General features: G+C 41.3%; 1 protein-coding gene across 3 annotated transcripts in view; it reads right to left on the bottom strand.

Annotated features, from left to right (window-relative positions):
- The window catches only part of NKAIN2 (sodium/potassium transporting ATPase interacting 2), a 518,775-nt gene extending 513,070 nt beyond the window's left edge, over positions 1-5,705 (bottom strand). The window contains exon 1 of one of the 3 annotated variants that reach the window (XR_013181351.1): positions 5,010-5,705. Coding sequence is in view for 1 of the 3 variants with exons in the window: in XM_054629881.2 (XP_054485856.1) it covers positions 5,010-5,063 (54 nt within the window). In the remaining 2 variants the exon portion in view is untranslated. The remainder of the gene's footprint in view (positions 1-5,009) is intronic. The other 2 variants (XR_013181350.1, XM_054629881.2) reach the window with 2 other exon arrangements.
- Positions 5,706-22,013: the final 16,308 nt, after the last annotated feature.

The raw sequence follows: 22,013 nt of genomic DNA, 5'->3' as shown, positions 1-22,013 counted from the left end.
AAAAGACATTATACGTTCATTAGTTATGTACTCTGGTGTGCTATGGCAAAGTACCTGACACTATGCATGGTGTAAGACCCTATATTAACAAAAAATATGTTCTTTATTGCATAATACTTCAGGATAGCTAATTCTGAAGAATATCCACTGTGATTGCCTTTGCTCTGCCCTCAGTGGGAACTGAGCTCTAATCCAGCAAACTTCACTCTCTGAAAGTCCTGAGAATTAAACCTCCAAACTGTTAAAACATGAGGTTTTCTCCAAGTAAGAATATTCATGATATTAAACTGCATTAAACCTTGTAGCTAGATTTGTGGTATAGACTAGAGCCTGTCATGATCACCATTCCTGAATGAGCATAAGAATGTTTGCTATTCATATTTAAAAAAGGCAAACCTAAACTTTACAGGGCCTGTCGCTAAGGCAGACTCTTTCCCCCAAGTATCACACTCTGTTCTCTTTAGTTACATATGCTGATTTTTAATAATGCAAGGGAGAATTGGAAGAGTACAAGGAACTCTTCAGTCTTATATTAAGTGTGCAATATTGATTATAGACATCTCTCGTGACACCTCTTGTCACAGAAGAAATATAGTAAATACTTCTTTCCATAGTAGTTTGTATGTAATTCATTTCCCGGGTTCCACCACTCTACCTGCTGCAGTTCAAATATGTATCCTCATGTCCAACAACCAATTAAGTATGTGTTTATGGACACCAGTATCACAGTTAAGTACAGAAATTACCTCAGCTAAAACAGTTTTTGAAACAAAGTATTTTAATTTTCTCTTAATTAGCATTATTCATTTGTGGAAAACTACAGAACGAGGACATTCTATACAAACCATTTGCATTTTGATAATTTTTTTCATTAGCTCAAAAGACCTGGCCTCTTAGCAAACCAACCAAGTTTGGGTATCTTTTTCATTCTGCTTGGCCAGAATGACAGACTTGGACAGTGGCTCCAGCCAGACCTGGAACAGGATGAGCTCAGAAAGAGTCACCATGAGCTTGTGTGCACATAGACCCAACTGTGAAGTGCTAGCAAGAGGAAGGAGAGACTTTACAAGCATCATATACTGGTGCTTGTGAAAGACAAGCTTTAGAGATTCAGATAATGTATTTATATTATAATACATCTTTAGAGCATCAGATGGAGTACCTCACAATCACTAACTGACCCTTTGCATATATATATATATATATATATATATATATATATATATGGCTTGTTGACAAATTTTGTATGTTTTTTAATACTTAGTTGGAATATCTGAACTGAAATATAGTTGACTTAAAAAAAAGAGGAAGAAAAGAAAAACAACAGGCAGAACAGGCAAATTTTACATAAATATTTATATAAATGAGTTCAGTAAATTCAGATTGAAACTGAGAGAAGGGAGAGTAAAAGCTGAATTATCTGTTATCTAATTTGCTTTGTGGGAGTATGGCAATCTTTGTCTGATGGTGAGAAACAATAAGGCAATGATTACTAGGGACTTAAAGTTTCCTCATGAAGTACAGTCCTTTCTTATCACTGCACTTGGGGGGAGACCTTCTAAGTAGAAAACATGCTGTACTTTTTCTTGTTTTGTCGTGCTCCAAGTTTTCCCAAGCAACAACAATGGGAAAGAAGAAAGTTTCAATCTGGTTTCTGTGGGGCTCTTGAAAACTTCTAGAAACCAAAACAGTCTTGGCAGTTTCCCTTTTGCTGCTCTATTTAAAAGACTAGGCAACAAGACATTAGTGCTACTGATGCAAGCTATTAATAGAAAAGGAAACACCCAAAAATAGAGAGGTTTAAAGGACAAAATGAAATAGTGGCAAAATCTTTTATTGCAACCAGTACAGTTACCATACAACAAAAACCACCAGAGCCCTGTGCTGAAGGTTCTCTTCAGAAAGGAAATGAGCAAGAGACCAAAACTAATATCTTTATATATATATATCTGTGTGTGTATATGTGTGTATATATATATATATGGAGAGAGAGAGAGAGAGAGAGAGAGAGAGATAACAAATTTTGTATACAGAAAGCAATGCCTTGCTCCTAACATGAGCAAAATTAGCTTTTACTTGCTCTAATTTTTCTCATTGGCTACAAATGCAGAGGAAAATGAGCTGTCAAAGGTTGTTTTCCATAGTACAAATGAGAGCACAAACAGTGAGGTATATGTATGTTAATAAGCAGAGAGCAATGATCAGTATGCCCTTGTGAGCAGAAGCATTCCTTGAGGTTTCTGATAATCTGATGGTATACAGTATGTTGCCTTAACTATGAGCACTTAAAATGCATTTATGAAAATAATTCTGCTTGTGCAGGGTCTCTCAAGCTAATGCAGCTCTACTCCTGCACCAGTATCTGAAACAACCCCCTTTTTTACCCATTTTGATATCTACATCATTTATGTGTGTACAATATGCAACAGCTTCTCTAATGAACTGCAGTATTCCACAATACTGTTTATTGTGCAGTGCCTACAAAGACCAATTAGATCACCACACCCTAGCTTTGTATAGATGGAAAAACATATTTACATTAAAGAAACAAAGAAACCTTTCTTACCAACTTTTTCCTCAAAACAAAAGTATACTTTCTACTTAAATATGACCATTTTAAAACTGAATCCCAGGTACCAGTAAAACATAGTCTTCACACTTAAAGCTTGACACTTTTTTTTTGAATTGTGGTTATCAGTGTGGAAATGCTTCCCACACCCATCTCCTCAGGCCAGATAAATACTAGATCCTTTATTTTTGATTTGCATCTTCATTAACGTCGCTGATAATTCCAGGATGAATCTTGACAGCATTTGCTCCTTTAAGTAGTCTTTACCTAAAAAAGTACTGACAACCAACTAATCACCCTTGGGCCTACTGAGGAGAGTTAAATCTCCTTGACTTAAAATTCATAACCTATTCCCATCTGGTGGTATATGGCACATGAAGGAATATGACACGTTTATTTTAATAAAATGTGTATTTTTTTCCATTCCGTCTCCTTTTTCTCATTTAAATGATTACTCCTGCTTTTAACCTATCTAAATGTCATGACACAGGCCAAGTGTGATTCAGAAGTTTTCATTGCTGTTAGTACATCCTTTTCTTGCCCAATAAAAATTTTCAAGTTGGCTTTCAGTTTATAATTCTCTTAAAAATTTCCTTAAGGTACTCCAGAAAACAGTATTTATTTAAAAAAAAATATGTTTATTTGACCCTCTAGTTTTATAACCAGTTGTAGGAAGCTTCATGTAGAAAGTAATGCTACAGTTCTGATTAGCTTACCTGCTCATCCACCTGCTGATACATTCCTACAGGCATTTCTGTTGATGTTTTTATGAGTTCTGCATGTATTTTTTGTCACCATGAGTTAGCAAATATACTTTCCTTCACAGACTTTCAAAAAAATAACAATTTAACATCTTAGCACATTCTATAGTCATCACTACCTCCTGGTTGTTAAAAGCATAAAAAAACAACAACAAAAAAAAAGCTCTGCAAGAGGCACAATTTAAACCAATTTTGTCCCCTTTGTAGGAAAAAGAGAAAAAAAAAGTATGCTTCTGAAACTTATATGGATCTGAAGAACTTCAGACATTAATTTTATGTTTCCAAATTGCTGGAAAAGGCTACATTCCTACCATTCCACTCAAGATTCACTCTATTGCTACTATTGAAGATTTCTTTTTAGACAATATACATGAATAAATCATGTCTGATAAGATACATCCACTTACAAAGAATTAAATAACTTAGGTGGGGAACAGCATATAGAAATAAAATGTGTTCCAGAATACAAAATTATTAAGGACTGATGACAACTGATGAAAAGATCACAGGCATTTCGAATTTCTGATCTGCTAACACATCTTTCTTTCTTACGTACCGTTTTACTGATTTGGTTCCTGAAATCTATTCTTTTTCTTCTTTTGTAGTTCTCTTAGTACCTGCCTCCAGGAAAGAAATTGGCAACTATGCTGGTTGCTATTGACACTGACTTACACTTTCTCAGCAAAACTATTCACTAAGAGGTAGAGGGATGGAGTAACATGAAATATTTCATTTCTGCCATAAGGTTAACTGCTTAAAAAAGGTGCTTCCAGCACCTGTTCTGCCAGCACATGAACATTCAATATAATGAGAGTAAGAAATGGGGCATATTACATTGATAAGTCTTTATCTGTATGTCATTGCATCCAAATCCACAGGAATTCTGACATCATGTATCTGATCCACAACAATGAAATAACCCATTGTATACATTACAGAAAGGGATATGAGTTTCTTAACTTTAACCCCAGTCTCTTTCAAAGTGCCACAATACAATTGCACAGCCTAACCATCTTGCTAAGCAGATCTATTTTTAGGCAGCTTCTTTGTTATTGTATCTCAGTGCCTACTTTTTAAACTCAATCTAGTTTCGCTGGTAGCTGAGCTTACAAGCGCTGCCACATGTCTCCTCCAAAGGTAAATATAAATATATGGCTGAGTTCTGTAGCAACATAATGATACAGTGTTAAAATACACTGGACAACAAGTCTGAAAGAAAACAAACAAAAAAACCCCCACATCTGCAGAACAGCTCAGGCGTGACAACTTCACACGGAAAACACACCTGTATGGCAAACTGTGCAAGCTGCGCATCACCTCTGACACGCGTCTCTGCCTTACACAGGGCCAGTGAAAGGAAGCCAGGTACCAACTTGAGTCAACGCTTGGGAGAACTGCCCGAGTTTATTAACTCCGCCGTGCGCCCACCGCAGCCTCCCCAGCAGAGTCCCCGCCAAACTACCTGTAACACAGCCCCAATTTCCCACCCTGCCGCCCCGCTCGCATCTCCATGCCAGCCCTCCCGGCCCCTCCTCGCCCAAAGCGCGGGCGCTGCCTTCCCACCCTGCCCCTCCCCGAGCCCCCACTCCGGGCAGCGGGGGAGCCGCCCCGCCGCCCCCTCCTTCCCTACCGCCTTCCTTCCCCCCCCTCCTCCGCGGGCCGCCCCCGCCGCCACTCACCAGCTGCGCGCCGCACACGGCCACCAGCGTGCACCGGCCGCTGCAATAGCCCATGGCTCCCGGCACCCCGCGCCGCCGTCCCGCGCCGCGCCCACTCAGGCGGCGGGAGAGCACCGCCCGGCCGCCGCCCGGCTCCCGCCTGCCGCCGGCGCTCCCCAGCCCGGGACCCGCATGGGGGCGCGCCCGCCGCCCGCCCGCCCGCCCTCAGCCGCGGCCGCAGCGCCCGCCGCCTCGGCGGTCGCGGGCAGCGGGGCCGGCCGCCCCCGCGGAGGGCGGCAGCGCCGGGGGGAGGGCGGCGGCAGGTGCCTGCAGGAGCAGCCGCGCTCTGCCGCGCAGCCCCAGAGGCATCTGGGCTTCAAAGTTTGCCCCCTCAACTCCGCTCGCAAACCATCCGGGCTCGCAGCCGTCTGCGGCGGGGGGGAGGCGGGGGGAGGAGGGGAGAAGGGAGGGAGGGACGGACGGACGGACGGGGAGGCGAGGCAGGCGGCGGCGCTAAGCTCGGTTCACGCTCGCAGAGCGGCTTCCCTCCTGCCCACGGCATAGCTGCTCCCCCGCCCGCCTTCCTCCTCCTTCTCCTCCTCCTCCCGGTAGGGCTGAGGCAGCCCCAGCTGTGGGAACCCCTCTCCCGGGGGCTCCCCCGCGGGAGGGCGCGGAGAGGCGGCGCAGCGGCGGGGGGCGCCTCCGCTTTGTCTGCGCGGGCGCGGCGAGCGCGGCTGCACCTTCCCGGGCGCCTTTGTCTCGGCGGGACACCTCTCCGCGCCCACCCCGCGCGGAGCTCCCCCGCACCGCACGGCGCCCTCCGCAGCCCCGCCGCCGCACAGGCACAGCCCCTCCGGCAGGGCACGGCCCGGCCCGGCCCGCGGGCACAGCAGGGCAGCGGAGCGGGGCCCGGCCGCGGGCGCGGAGCGGAGCCGGCGCGGCCGCAGCCCCGCGGTGGGGCGCGCTGCTGCCGCCTGGCGGGCCGCGGGCGGCGGTGCAGGGGAAGCCGCCCCAGCCGCCCTCCCTCCGCTGCAGCCGGCACCCGGGAGAGCTCCCCGGGAGCGCCGGGAACGCCGCGGGCCCCACCTGCCCGCCGCACCGGTGTCGCTCCCAGCCTGAGCGGAGCTCACAGGCGGAGGCTGATCTAAAGAGTCTGACCTGGAACACTGGGAGAGGTCCGAGACAGAGGCTTGGAGCTGGAGGGTGAGGGCAGGAAAAGGAGGACAAGACAGGTCCTATTAAGAAAAAAAATATTAATTGGTTTCAGAGAACTGGTTCTGCCCACCATTATGATGAGGAACGTTTGCACTTAGTGACTTGATCCGGCCTTCCTCTACTGTTAAAAGCATTCAGAATACATCGGGTTGGTGGTAAATTATGTGTCAAGATCTGCTGTGTCAATCAGCCTCCAAAGGTTGTTAATTGCTGTGTCATCACCAACCACCTTGACATTGCATTTAGACCAGGTCACTCTTACTGCACTGCCCATAAACAGAAGTAGTTTTATCTGGGATGTCAACAATTATGAACTGGAGGAATGACCCTGGGTTTCCTGAGCACATGTGGATATTTGTTCGCAGCACAAATACCCTGTAAAACTGGAAGCTCTCTGGGAGCTTATAACCCCATGTAGTTTGCTCTCACTCTATAAGCAAGTTTGTCAAAATCGTTGGCAAACTGTCAGATGAGCAGTTATGACTCCTAAAAATTCTTATAATGTAATGAGCACTGCACAGGGAAGCAAAACACGCACAAAAGTGACAGTGTTTGTCCTCTGCTCCAAAAGTACATTCTTCTGATTGTCAGCCTCTGTGCTGACACAGTATGGACCAGTCAAATCTCTGGGCACAGCGAACATATTCACTTGAGGATCTAAGGAGGCAACTACTAGGGATAGCCATAGCTGAGGACAAAGAAAGCTGTGGAACAGCTGAGGCTTAGAAAGCAGAACTGTCCAGCAAGTGGCAGAGAATAATTCAGGTACCTCTGCACTCAACAGTTTCTTCTGACTTCTTCAGCATTTCATGCTTACACTTACAGGATCACAGAATGGGTAGAGTTGGAAGGGACTACAGTGGGTCATCTGGTCCAACTTCCCTGCTCAAACAGGGTCATCCTATAGCACACGGCAGTGGCAAGAACAGTGGATCTCATTATCTGAGACTGGGAGCTGGAGAGCTAACAGAAAGGGCAGTTTGTACTCTTTTGCACTCTTGTGAGGAAGCAAAGAGTTCTCTCTCTGTGCCCATAGCTGATCTGGTTGTTCATTACAGTGGGAGGTTTCCTAAGGAAAATGTGGGCAGTAGTGGAAGAGTCCAAAATGACAGTCTCCATGGACTCTAACAGCTTCCCAAAGCTCCCTGATCCTTTTTCTTCTCAACACTTTCTCCTATACCTTTGCACTCTACTAAGATTCTAAACTTGTTTGCCTTCTCCTAAGTATGTTTAAAGTAAATGTGTCTGTTTCTGTGCTGTTATCCACTTCCCCCTGGTCTGTGGCTTATCTGTCCACACAAACTTCCTTTCTCCATGTCACTTTTATCTGTTTAATCTCTTTTATCAAGAAGACTCGAAGTGAGCCACAGGATTGAGCTCTCATTGGGTCAAATGCTCAGGTCAGGGCCTTTTTGAGTCCAGTCTAAGCCTGTTCTTGGGGCCCTGCAGCTTCAGCATGCAGCAAAATCAGCTGTGTACACACAGCAATACTGGTTTTTTTGGTTCCTAGTTAGACTTAACAAAAGGCCTGTTATGTGTGCTCAGTGAGTAATTTCCAAATGTTCATAACTTTGTCAAAACAAAACCAATTTTCTTCAAAGGCAGGCTGTGCAGTGCTCTTCACTGAAGGTTATTCCATGCAAAACATTAACTTGCAGGTTACAGTGCTTTCACCAGTTGATTTGCAATCATAAAGAGGTAAAAAACAAACCAAAAAAACCCTAAACCAAACAAAACAAAAAAGCCAGATAAAAATAGCTTTCCCTGTTTCCCTCCAGTCTTCTCAATCAAGTGTAATTTTATTCCTATTTCTATAACTCATTTCTGGGAGGAGATCAGTTCCAAAATCTTAGACTGTCACTAATGAGTGGAAACCGGAGGCTACAGATTCATTTTACTCTTCCAGTTTTAGGAGCTCATTGCTAGTGCCTGTACACCCAGGATGTCTGCTCTTTGGAGACGAGAGGGAACATGCTTTTTGGCAGCATAATGGTGAAACCTGTGTCCCTTAGAGTGCCTTCCCTGTGATTTGACAGGACTAACTAACTGGTTTTAAGCCTGACCCTAGCCTGCTCCTTCCCTGAGCCTGGAAGAGCACCTGGGCAAAAGGGCAGCCCAAGGAGGGCTGCAGCTGCCAGCCTGCTGCATCAAACCAGCGGCCACAGAGGAAAACAAGGACTTGGGAGGACAAGCCACAGGCCAAACAGAGCAGCAGGAAGGGCCACTAGTGGCTTATGGAGCATATCCCTTTCCTTTAATAAGCCTTTCATGTGAAATCCGTTTGGCCAGCACAGTGTGGGTTCAGTGGCATGTCATCCCTAGCATTCCAGCCATGTAGGAGCTTGCTGCCACCAGCACCACCTCCCCAGGCTCTCCCAGGTGCCACTAAATCAGCATGAGCTCTTACCTACTGCATTCATTCATTACCTACTGCATCCATTCTTGTATCAAACCAGTCTGAAAATGCTTTGTAATTGATAATGTTGTCATCAATAGTAAAGAGATAATATTGTTTCAATTTAACCAACACCTTGTTAACAGAGCAGACCTTGTTGTGTGACATGCATGTTGACTTTCTGGGGAAAGAATCAATTAGGGAGGAAAAAATAAGTGATTAAAACATAATACAAAATTATTGCAGGCTTAAGCACACTGCAATAAGAATTCTATTCAAACCTATAAGACTGTAGCGGTATTAAACTATTTTTTTTAACATAATCTCTACCATAAAGATTGAATGTCAGGTACTTTTTTTTTACCTCCTGCAGGATTTCAAGACTTGATTGCCCAAATGACAGTTTACTTATTTTACTGTCACATACTTTTGTGAAATGCCATAACAAGTTGATTACAGGTTTCACATTTTGCATAGTGACAAAATCATCTGTCATATAATAGTCTGATGCCTGAAAAACCATTTAACTAAGAAGCAGTTGCTACTGAAAATAATGATATTTGAAACATTAAGTGGGTTTAAATGTGTACATTTTCTAAGTAAGTCTTTGTTTTAACCGAATAAGAAGAGCAGTGTTATCCCTTTCAGGCATGAATTTAGGACTTGTAAAAGTCACCAGACAACAACTAGCTAGAGGGTGAGATAAATTAGGAGGGACATCATTTCATGAATGAAATGAAAAATAGAAATTGAAAGCCTAGTGATACATCATAGCTTCTACAAAGATGAAAAAGTCCCTGGCTCCTGTTTCCAAAACCTACCAACCTGTGCAACCTGTTATTCCTATCAACCTGTTTTCCAAAACCTACCAACCTGTGCAACCTGTTATTCCTATCAACCTGTTTTCCAAAACTTACCAACCTGTGCAACCTGTTATTCCTACCAACCTGTGCTGGAGATCTGAGGCTATGTCATGCACTCTGGCTACTGGAAACAGAAACAGTCTCCCTTTCCCTTATGGTGAGAAATATTGGGTCTCTGGAACTGGTGTGAAGAAAAGAATAAGATTTTACTTTCTTATTCAACAATATGCATACCTTAGATGAGATATAAGTAACAACAGTAATAAGGATAATCCATCCATTTAATGTATTCATTTTCTTGACTGATTCTAAGTGACTAGATTTGGAAATAATGTGATGGGTCATTTCTACTCAGCAATACTAACCAGTAAGGGAATTTTCTGGGCATTTTATTTCTGGTAATGAGTGGATGAAGTAATGGTAGTAGCAATCTCCCTTCTCATGTGCAGGCAAAGGACAAGCCAGTTTTCAAAATGAGAAGGGAATGAGATGGGGAAGCTTAGCAAGCTGCTAGATTGAAGAAGAGAATGATGTGTCCCTGGCACTCTGTCATATATACTGACTTTGTAGACAATGCAGGCGTCACATACCTGCCATTATGAAGGTTGGTGGAAAATGGTAGTGAATTATACATGAGGATGAATGCTGAACCTCTGTGGAGGGGTGCTGCACCCAGGTGCTCAGCTGACCTCCTGCAGTGGGCTGCAGCACAGGGTAAGACCGGCTATCAGCAGAGTAGTGTCCAAGGGTGTCTGACCTTCCTGGGCCACCAACTGCAGCGCACCACAAGTGGCAAAAACCCCGCTCTGGGGCCACAGATCAGTGGCAGCCAAGCGCTGTCACTGCATCCTTGCTGCTGAGTTTGTTTTCCACCCAGGCTGGAGAGACATTAAGGATGCAACAGCTTTGGCATTTTTCAAACTGCTCCACCTTCTGTGGGAGAATGGGAAAAATATGAATCGGAGGGGAGGAGGAATTCCTTGCCATATTATCTTGCTTCACAAAGGAGCATGGTTAACAAAATTGTCAAGCTGAAGGTTTATCATTGCCCTCTGTGGACACAGTTTGTACAGTGTTTTTCTTAACTAACACTGTAATTTTCTGTGCACTTATTAGTCTTTCTGGGGAAAAAAAAGAGTCTAATAATGCTATCACTGCTTCATTTTTAGTCAATGTTTTCTCACTTGTGGACATTAAAGCATTGTATAGGTAATTTAATATTATTGATCCTGCATTTCAGTAGATCTGCGTACAGAGATTTGAAACACTTCATATGTTAGGTACTTTGGACATCCACACAGTAGATTTTTCTTATCTGTCTGCTATAAACTTGTGTAACCTTTAGCAAGTCGATTAAACATTCTGCTTCTTATATACCTCATCTGGAAAATAAATGTGTTCTCATTTCGCCTAGGGCAAGGTAACACAAGGGAGAAATCATTTTCGTAGCATTGAAATTTCTTCTCACATTTAAAATTGGCCAATGAGGAGGTCAGATTATTCTTTGTGACCATTGTTTTTAACGTTTGTTTCCCTTATCCCATGAAATAATGGATGCATATCCATTAAAACTATATTTTTAAGCATTCTGCTATTAATATTATTGAACATTGCTTTTTTTCCTTAAGTCTGTCAAATCTAATTTTCATTTATCATGTTTGTATTTAATGTGATCTCTTTAAAAAATTATTTTAACACATTTTAATTCTGAAATAAACAGGCTCTGTTTTCAGAAAATATTTTGATTGCCAGTGAAACTAAAATCCTGACATTCGACAAACAGAGGGATGCTTTCTTCTGTGACAGAAGTGTGACTATGGTCTACAAAATGGAGAGAGGGGTAAAATTACGGCTTGTATTCAAGAAAGAGATTTTACGGGCAAATAGAAGTAGAATGAGCCGTCGTACTGCCAGTCTCCAAAGCTCTCAGCAGTTGGAAGAGCTCTGGTAGAGCCCAGCTGCAGCTGAACCTTGATATTCTTTGTAAACTGAAACCCGTCAAGAGAGGGCACTGCGTTCATGCACACACACGGCGCCCGTCGCCGGCCGCTCTTGCGGAAAGCTGTGGATGCGCAGATTCCCACTCGCAGCGCTCCCGCCAGCCCAGCCCAGCCCAGCCCTGCCCTGCCCTGCCCTGCCCTTCCCATCCCGGCCCTGCCCTGCCCAGCCCAGCCCTGCCCTGCCCTGCCCTGCCCTGCCCTGCCCTGCCCCGCCCTGCCCTGCCCTGCCCTGCCCTGCCCTGCCCGGCCCGGCCCAGCCCAGCCCGGCCCGGCCCTGCCCTGCCCTGCCCTGCCCTGCCCTGCCCAAACCAGCCCAGCCCAGCCCTGCCCTGCCCTGCCCAGCCCAGCCCAAACCAGCCCAGCCCTGCCTTGCCCAGCCCAAACCAGCCCAAACCAGCCCAGCACAGCCCTGCCCTTCCCAGCCCTGTCCTGTCCTGCCCTTCCCAGCCCTGCTCCGGCCTCCAAGGCACGGAGGAATCCACAGCGTGGATACCATGGTGCAGGAGGCAGCCGTGCCTGACGCAGTCTCCCTTTGGCACACAGGGAATCAATGGGCTTCGTGAAGAGTGAACTGTAAGAAGGAAAAGTAAAAGGTGTGCAGCAGGTCTGATGATCTCTTCTGGACTCTGATCTTGGAAAACCCTGTTGTTTTCCTGAGGTCATGTGTGGCCTTGTAACTTGTAAGAGAAGAATAACCTGAGTTATGTTTGTTTATAATGTTTAAATGGCTTTCTAGGTGAAATGGAGTGCCTTTATTTATCCAGACTGGCCTTCTGCAATAGGTGATAGGACTTCCTTGGACTGATTTCTGATTGAACTAAATTTGGGAAATACTGTTCTAGACATTATATAGAATTTCCTAAAAACAAGGACTACATAAAGGATTCTGTAATAAATCCTAGAGGCCCAGTAGAAGAAATAATATCAAAAATTACATTTTATCTCTAGTCTAAAACTTAATTTTAAAGAACTGCTTGTTACTCAACTTCTAACAGTAACACTGAAAAGTTCCCTTTAGAAATCAAAAAGGTTGTTTTCTTCTCTCTCTAAACTTCTCTTGACTCTTGCCATTTTAATATATAATCTTCTTTATGATAAGATAAAGACCTTGGTCTCCCTGTGCGTTATACTACCAGGTAGATTTTTCAGTCTTTCAATCACTCTCACAGATTTATTTTTTTTTAAATCTTCCCTAACAGTTCAATATGTTCTAGAAATTTGGACTGTGGAAGTAAACACAGTATGTTATTCAGGAATGCAACATTTTCAAATGCAAAAAGCCTCATATCAGATTTGCTTTCATCATCCTCAGGAAATATCCTGTCCATCTTGTTCATCTCCTATGCCCTCTAGAGCTCCTTCTCTGGTTCTGTTTCCTGAGATAGGCTTCTCCATGGATTCCCTCTGAATTGCCTTGTCTATTCCTGGCTACAGGACTTTGTGTTATTCCCTGCTCAGATAAATGTTTCTTTATGTTCAGCTTGCCAAGTTACCCAAGTTACATAAAACAACCAGTCCTCTTCACAACATGCCACTGAAACTACCTTTTCATCTTCAAACTATATTGATAGCAATTTCCTTTGTTTTTCCTTTTCTGTAGAAAAAATTTAAATGGTAGATAGTACAAGGTGCTATTGACATGTTCAGAAGTTGTTTTCCATTTAAAATTCCTAATTTGAGATGTATAATTACCCACCTTTTTTGCTAACTTAATAACTTGCTTAACTTATGCTCCATGCTGAATTTTCACCCTTCTAGTTTTCCTCATTAAATGGTCATCGATATGAGCTGAAAAAATCTAAAGTTTTTGAACCAAATGGTTACCATCATCATCCAAACTTTTAATCTCATCAATGAAAGCCATCAAGTTGGCTTGATAAGGTCTGTTTTCCATAAACTCATGTGGATCAGCATTAATTATTATTAATCATCATCAATAATTATCCACCTTTAATTCTTTATTAATTGAGTCTATATCAGCTGTTACGTCAGTCTTATATAATTTTTCCTCTAATCAATGTTAGACTGGCAGGTCTTCTCATTTACCCCTTAAAATATTGGCACAATATTAGTTTTCCTCCTTTTCACTGGGGCTTTTTGATGCTCCAGTTCTTATTGACAATAAACATTAATGGTTCAGAGAATTTCTTTACCAGATTTTTCTAAAACTTCTCAATGAAAATTACCTGGATCTTTTTATGTGGAAATGTGTGCTGTTATTAACTACCTTTTGATTTTCTGGAGTGACCCCTGGAATGGAAAGTACTTCAGCTTTACCTTATGATAAAATTTCTACTTTTTCCCCTCCTAAACAGAGAATGGGGCTATGCACTGAGCACACATGATTTGTCTGCATTATTATTCTTTATTCTGTATTTCCCATTTGCTAGTGCAAAACCAATATTGTTCTTCTCTTTTATTTGCTTTTAATATCCTTTTTAAAAAGCCAAATAGTCTCTCTTCTTATTGACCTTAGCAGCCATGGCAGGTCTTATTGCCTTTTCAATTTTGTAATTGATTAATCGTGATTTACTTTAATCTGGTGAGGTCCATTATTAAATGATTGTGTATTTTTTTTACTTTTGTTTCCTTTATCTATTTCCTCTGGTTCCTACTTCTATGTAGGCTCATTATATTGTGATACTATTTCCCTCCCCTTCCATTTAATTTGGTTCTTAATTGCTATCAATTCATTGAAATCAACCTATTAAAAGGATTACTGCAGACTGGGTTTTGTTTTCTGTGCAAACAGCAAATCTAATATAACCAGGATTTTTACCTAGTAATATGTTGGATTTTTTAACCTATAATTTTGAATTCTAGAAGAATGTTAACATTAGCATCAGAATTTCTTCAGCATATGTCACTCAGGCTGAAGTTCATGTGATTACAGAGGCATTTAGTTCTCCTTCACTGTAGACAGGTGCTCACCTGAGCCTGGGGCTTCCTACTGTGATATGGGAACTTGCAGCCAATCCCAGCTGGTACTTTGCACTTTGCCAGTTAAATATTCACCCCCAAACTTCCAATATTTTTCATTTCTACAGTGTCAGCACTTAGTAAGAGCCATTTTTGACATGAAATGTCTTTTTGCACTCTCTCCCAACTTCTTTCCTAAATAGGTTACAGCCAGTGATTTCAGTATTCCAGTCATGCAGATTACCCAATCAAGTCTCAGTAATGCCAATGAGGAAAAATTCATTTCAGAGCCAACAAGAGCCATTTCAGCTCTTGTTTACTAAAAAGGCTCCTAGCCTTGCAATAGAGGCAATTAAAGTTTTTTTCTTCCTCATATCCTTTGGATTTTTGATTAATTTTGGCCTAAGTGTCTTCATTTTTGTCAAATTTGATGGTTCTCTGCCCCTCATCCATTCAATATTCCCTCTTGTTATTAGTTTGTCATCCTCAGACACCACTTGCAAAAGGGCTCTGGTGCCTTACTGCTTGGTAAAATGTGCAGTGGAAGTTCCCAATGCAATGTATGTCAAGAGGCAAAAAGTAAATTTACAACAGCAAGTGCAGAGTGCTGCCAAAGAAAGGCAGTATGAATTTTACCAGAGTCAAGCATCTTCTTTGGCCATGATTCACATTCATTCACAAGCCTTAGCCTATAATTTCTCATTATGTTTCTCCTAGTAGTACGATCAGTGAAAGGAGTTCCCGTTTTTCCCTCTCAATAAGGCATTGCCCATGATGGACCACCTTCCCAGAGATACTGTACAATTCTGCATGGAATCAGTCTGTAAATCAGAGCTGAGAAGAAACTCAGGTTTCCAAAAGCCCTCCTCTGTGCAGGCTGAGGTGTTGGGGAAGTGTGCTGGAGAGCCAGACAGCAAGCTTGCAGCTGGGACTGGGGCCCTTGATAGTGCTTGCCCCAGGGCAGGGGCAGGGCTGTGGCTGCTGGAAGTTCCCTGGTCAGAGGCACAGAGGCAGGAGAAATATTGTTACTTCCACACACTTCCCTTCTGTGCTGGGGGAAAGCAGGGGTGGCCATCTGAATTTTCAGGTCCTTCTGGCTCTTAGGCAGAAGTCCTCAGCATTGTTGATGGGGAAGACACAAGCAAAGAGGGCTCTCTTATGGTGCCCCTCTCCTGTGCCTGGAAAGCTGGGTACAAACAGCACAGGAACAGCTTCCAGCTCTGTGGTTAGCATAATTCACAGAGTTGGGAAAGGGCTTTAATGGATCAAGGGGTGCTGACCTGCTTAAAATGTTTATCAAATAGCAATGTCACATTTTGGGTCTCAGCATTCAGATAACAGCAGACTGGTTTATATTTACTTGAAGATGATCCTTTCTATTTATTTTTCATGAATAGTCATTTTCTTCAACTATATAGCTGATACAGAGATTTGAGATAGATTTAAAATGTGGAGATGATAATGCAAGATATTATTGTGCTAAAAGGAGATACACATTGGAAAATTATAGATAATGTATATTAGTTTAGTTATAATAATAACTCCCAAAGAGTTTCAGCTTAGTTTGGGTTTTTTTGGTTTTTTGTTTTTTTTTTTTTTAATAGGATTGGTTTTGGTTTTTGTTTGGTTTTTTTTTCAGATTTATTTTCTTTTTCTGCAAAAGTTAAATAAAAGAAGTTCAGGTCAAACACCTCCTCAGGACAAGAATTAGATCTTTTGGTGGAAGAAGCTGTAACAAACTTATCATCATATCATAATAAAAACTGTGAAATGAACTTCTTCCCTGCTGTCACCCAACTTCACAGGCCTGTGAAGCTAATTTATGCCTCAGGTACAATTATGGGTTGTTTTTTTTCTTTTTATTAACAGGTTCCTGAAGTGTCCAACAATCTGATTATTTAGAAGTAATATTACTGATTATTTTTAGAAATTTAGGGTTTATTTTGTTCTCTCTCACACATTTCATTATCTTCTCCTTCTTTAAAATTTTATTTAAAATTAATCTCTGATATGTTTTTTCAACATGAAATATAGGTTTCACACACTGCTGAGACACCTGTAAGTTCAACAAGTAACCAGCTGAACAGTGCAGCCTGAAACTATCAATTCTTTTTATAAAATGCTATTTTTTTCCTAAGCTGTGCTTTAAATATAAATTGAATTCTTCAGCATAGAGATTGGGCCTTTAACTGTATCATAAAATGTTTAATACATTTGGGCATTTAGGAAATGACATTAAATAGGCTAGGCCATTAAAAACTGTGTTCCTTAAGCTCCTATTTTGTGTATCCTGTTAAGATTTATTGCAGAGTTTTTCAGTTGCTCTTAAATTCACAGAGTATTTCAAAGGGATTTATTTTGTTTTTTTTCTTTAGCCATGGCAGATGTCAGCTCTCTCAGTTTTCTTCCAATTAATGCTCTTACCAATTTTTCATATTCTGCCTTGAGGTTAGACTTGAGCGAGAAGGGTTTGTCAATTCCTGCAGCCACGAAATCTGGGGTTTTATTGCTGTTGTTCCTACACTTTTCTCTATGTTTGGAATCTTTTTATTTAAGATTTGTTGTTGTTCCCTTCTCCATGTCTTTTACTGATGGTCCAGAGTGTTTCTTTATCTCTGGGCAAAGCCTTCCTGCTTGAGAGACCTATTTTATTTGCTATATGGATGCAAAACATTTGTCTCTATTTTTGCATTTAGGAAAATATCTGTATTGTTTCTTCTTTGGCATTGAAGTTCATGTGGTACATTTCCATTTATGCTCTCACCTAACAATGCACATATGCCTCCCATGTGTTTCCCATCCATCCTTCCAGCCACCTACTGGGTATTACTATCCCATGCACCTATCCTAGAAGCACACAAGGTAGACTAAATTTGACTTGATGACTTCTGAGAAAATGCTAATTTTGCTACCTTTTTTCCTACAGTTCTTTGGAAATAATGCAAAAACATTCTCATTTTTACTGACCTCCAAGAAACAGAGCAGTAGATTATAGTGAATAAGAGGGTAAATAATGTAAAAGACTTTATTTCTGAGGGCAAGAGTTCAGCACCATTTCTACCATTATACTCAGTAAAAGGCCAAAATAAATCTCCCCTTCAGTCTATTTCTCGGGATTATTTTGCCTAAGAAGGTTTAACCAGCCTGGAGTAATCTTTCAATACATGTTAGGAAGATTTCACATAAATAAATCATCCAGAGTAAAACTGTAGTCTGCAATTACATTGTATTCCTGTTCCTCTTCTTTCTTTCTGCATCACTTTTCCTTTGGTTGTTTTACTCCCTGATACTCTTGAACGTGTTCTTTGCTCACATATTGACTCACTTTCTCTTTGGTCTCACTGCCTCTAGGTCTTGCTTCTGTCACTGAGCTTTCTTTGCTTCACTGAAGTTCTTTCTTCACTTGCTAAAATCCCTTCCATACCCCAAAGTTTCTTAAGAACTCTGAGGTTCGTTTGCAGATAATTCCAGCAGGAAACTCTCAAATTGATCTTTTTTGCTAGTCCCGGGGCTTTCTTTCCCAGTTATTTGTTTTTCTTGATTCTCAAAACATTAGTCAGGGTAGACTTATTATTGTTTGAACAGCACTGATGGGAAAAATTATATAAGCTGCACATTCAACATCTGTCTACAGGGTGAAAGAGAGGAAGACTCAGAGATACTAGATATTCTTCCCACTTCTGCTGTTTGTTAATTATATCAGTTTGATCAAAAGATATTGAAAATACTTCAGTCATGCAGGTTTTGGGATTGCCAAAGTTCCCTATTACATGTGTATCTTCAACTTGCTTCTATTTGTAGCTTTCTTTTTTAATTATCTAAGAATGAGATGGGAAATGAAATCTAAGTGGAAAAAAAAACCCCAAATATCAGAAGTGAATACCCAAGCTATAAACCTTCATTTTTCTTCTTACAGTAAGCAACCTCTCCTGTAAATATGCAGAGTAATAAAGTTATAACATAGGAATAAACAATCTTGTTCTCCATGCCCTCTGCAAACTATATTACTAACGCGATTTTCATTTCATCAAACAAGATTCTAGGAGTGGATAGAGCTGACTGGGATAATGCAAATCATCACAAATAAAGGAATATGATCAGTGTTACCTCTTTTTTTTATAACACCAGCCTGTATGAGTTGAATTTATTTTCCCCCTCATTTGTCTGCTTTATCTCTCTTTGATGCATTTATTTTGGATGATTCATTCAGGGTGATCTTTTTAGAGCATACATATGGCAGTAGCCATCTCAGTCAGCATTGTGGGACAGAGGCACAGTCAGCCTGTAAGACCACAGGCTTTCCTTCCCTGCCTCCCTCACATCTCTGCACATCCACCCCACACAACATGCAATCGGCTTATGGATACATCAATTGCACAGCAATAATCTGCTCCCCTGTGGGCTGTGGCTTTTGCAAAGGAGTAAGGCGTACTTTTTTACATTTTACAGATGTGTGGTGCTCAGCCTCACAACGCTTTTCAGTCTTGATTATTCTTTTCATGAGGTCCACACAATTTCCAACAACATTGCATCCAACTGAAACTTCTGATTAAGAGTTTCGCCTTCATGTGCTGGGAAGCAGAAAGTAACTCTGCACTGGTGAGCTCAGTTTCAGGGCTAACCCATCTGCAGCTGCACAGAGATAGCAGCTAGCATCTGGTTTTCCTTGGTTCACAGGCTTTTTTATTAGATCAGATGAGCAACCAGCAGAGGGGAAAAGTGCCTTCTTGGTTGTATAGGCTAACATTTGCTGTTAGCTTATCCCACATATGGATTCTAGGGCTGCAGAGAGAAACAAGTATAAAACTGGATCTCAGAGAAGCTGTCTTTAGGAGCTTTTCAAGGGATGTCTGGGCTTCAAAGGGTGTACATCACCTGTATAGAAAATAATCCTGCCTGTAATAATAGCCTGTGCATGGATAGCCTGTGTATGATTCTTTTTTTCCTTCTTGTCCGTGCAAATGGAGTAAATAGATACAGGTGAGAGAACAGAAACACAGAAGGGTCAAGGTGTAAGTATTAGAAAGCTACCTGGATTTCTTCAGTTGCCCAAGCTGAGATTCATACACATTTGAGATTGACTGCATCCATTTTCCTATATTCAGCTGGTATATCTTCAATCTGGGTGGTCAACAGACCATAAATATGTTGTGCATGTGCATTCTGACAGCACATGTATCAGAAGAAAATCTTGCTAAAAAGCACATAAAACAATTGTCACAAAAACATTTTTTTCTTATCACAGCTAGTCATCTGCCAGCAAGATGCCAGAAAGAGTGTTAAAAATACTGTAAATATTCAGCTCAAAGTGTGTTTACATTTGCAATATGTTCTTTTATGTGAAAGAACAGAGACAGAATGAAAGGAGAATCCTCCCCTTGGTAATGACTATTTTAATGTCTGCTCAAAGCTTTGTAAATAATGCAGCGCTATAAAATTTAGTCATAAGAAGTAATCATTATCTCTCAATGAAAGAGAATAATTTTTCCATTTGACCTGACATATAAATGTCTATAAACATTATATTTATCTTTAAGAATGTTCCCTCTATTCATATGGTAATACAGGCAATGTGAAGATTTCTAACATCTTAGAAAATTACCCCACAGTACACCCTGTATTTTCCAAAAGCTGCAGTCTTGAACAGGGATTTTTATGCTTCCAACAGATTGGGTCAAAGAACATACAGACACTGGAATCTTCTTTTGGTTGCTTCTAAACTTCCTTCATCAGTGGCTGCTAAGAGATATACTAGTGAAATATGCTCCTATTCAAATAGGCCAAAATCTCTTTTCATAAGATTCTCAGATGTTTCCCTGAGTCATGATGAGAAAATTTTGGAGGATTACATTATATCTTAAGACAGAACTTTTAAATATGGCTTATTAATTTGAAGAAAAAAAAAAAAAAAAGAAGCAGGTGATTACTAAGCAATTTTATTTTATGCTGTCTTGAGAGAAAGGTGGTACTTGATGACTGATACATTGCCAAGGGATTTTATTTTCTTGTTTATATGTAAGTGCTGCTGTTATAGGTCACAAGATATGACACATGCTTTGTGTGCCAAACAGGGAAGTATTTTTATTGTATTTGTCGGCATAGGGAATAAAAGTGCATTTTGTGTGATGCATTGCTTACAGTTAAATAAGATTAAAAGACTTAATGTGGGAAAGGAAAACAGTAGCAAACAGCATGATACAATACACAACACAAATGTAACAAAGGATGCAACTGGGACTTCCAAGTTTTTAATTCTCAGGTCAATCTTGAAGTACATATTTAAAAGCTTGAAGGTTTCCATTTGCAGAAAGAAATGAGAGATGAGGTATGAGTCATGAATGCTGCATTATGACTCAGGCTTGGAGTCCTGATTTGTAGAAAGAAAAGCCTAAGCACAGACGCATCTGGGTATCATGATGAGACAAGAGAAGGCCATGCACCACCTCTTCTCCAAACTTTTCTTCTCCCCACACTTCCACGCATGCTCCAGTTTCTCTGCAAAAGAAATGAGTGCGCTTTCCAGATGGGATCTCTGATGCATTCCAAGCAATACCAGCCAGCATGCTGCAGGCCTCAGGGCTCCACATGCTGTGCAGCAGAAGACAGCAGAGAAGCACCCCAGAGAGGTCACTAAGTCCTGCCTGCGTATTTATGAGTGCTTCAGGGAGTTGCAAGTTTAGGTGAGACAGCACACTGAAAAGTCTTGCTTCACTCTTATTATCTGAAGATTTCACAGGTCTCTTTTGTGTAAATGTTGGTAACCAGAGGGAATAACCTGGGCTGCTAATCAAGATTTTTCCTTTTCAATGTTATACCTCCAGAACAGAGCACTGATAGCCTTAAAAAGAGGCTCAATAAGATGTATGAAAGAGGCAGTTTCTGTACAGATCACAAAATACAGTTATAAGCAACCGTTTCTTAGAGCTTTCATAGGAATAAAAAAATCAACAGGAAATACTATAAAGAGTGGATTATCTGAAATCTTGCTAATAGTAATTTCCTCACCATTTCAGTTGATATAAGAAAATGGAAACAAGCAATCAAAAAATGTTCTTCTGCAATTAGTCTTTTATGAATTTCATTTAGGAATATATAATTGGTCATCGATGTCTTATTAAGTGTGAGCCAATGAGGAAAATGTGACTGCATGTCTCTTGTATATAGCCTGGCTAAATAAACTTTTTCACCTCTGTTAACCACATAATTTCATATTTTGCTTGTAGCTGCTAGGTCTTGTGAGACTAATCTGGAGAAGCAGCTATGCACTGCTCTGTTGTCAAGGAAACACTCGTAATCACCAGTTAAACCATAGTAGTAAGATATTTCTCATGTTCATGGTAAAAATGGGACATTCTGCAAAGGTATGGGAGAAAGGGGAAAACCAGATGTAACAAACCACTGACAAGAGTCCTTACCTGGGAGAGAAGATGCTTCCAGCTTCTGGTTCCTGCTCCAAATAATTTTGGTGTATTTTTTCATTATCAGTATTATTAAATATACAGTCTTGGAAGCAGAGAGGTTTAAATCTTCGATTCTATTGTGAGAACTGTGCTGGATTTCAACTAGAATTTTACATAAGGGACCAAAAACCCTACCTAAATAATGTGAAAATAACTTGAATATAATCACAGTT

The sequence above is a fragment of the Agelaius phoeniceus genome, chromosome 3 (assembly GCF_051311805.1).
Source record: "Agelaius phoeniceus isolate bAgePho1 chromosome 3, bAgePho1.hap1, whole genome shotgun sequence".
NCBI lineage: Eukaryota > Metazoa > Chordata > Aves > Passeriformes > Icteridae > Agelaius > Agelaius phoeniceus.
This window is presented reverse-complemented; position numbering and strand designations above follow the sequence as displayed.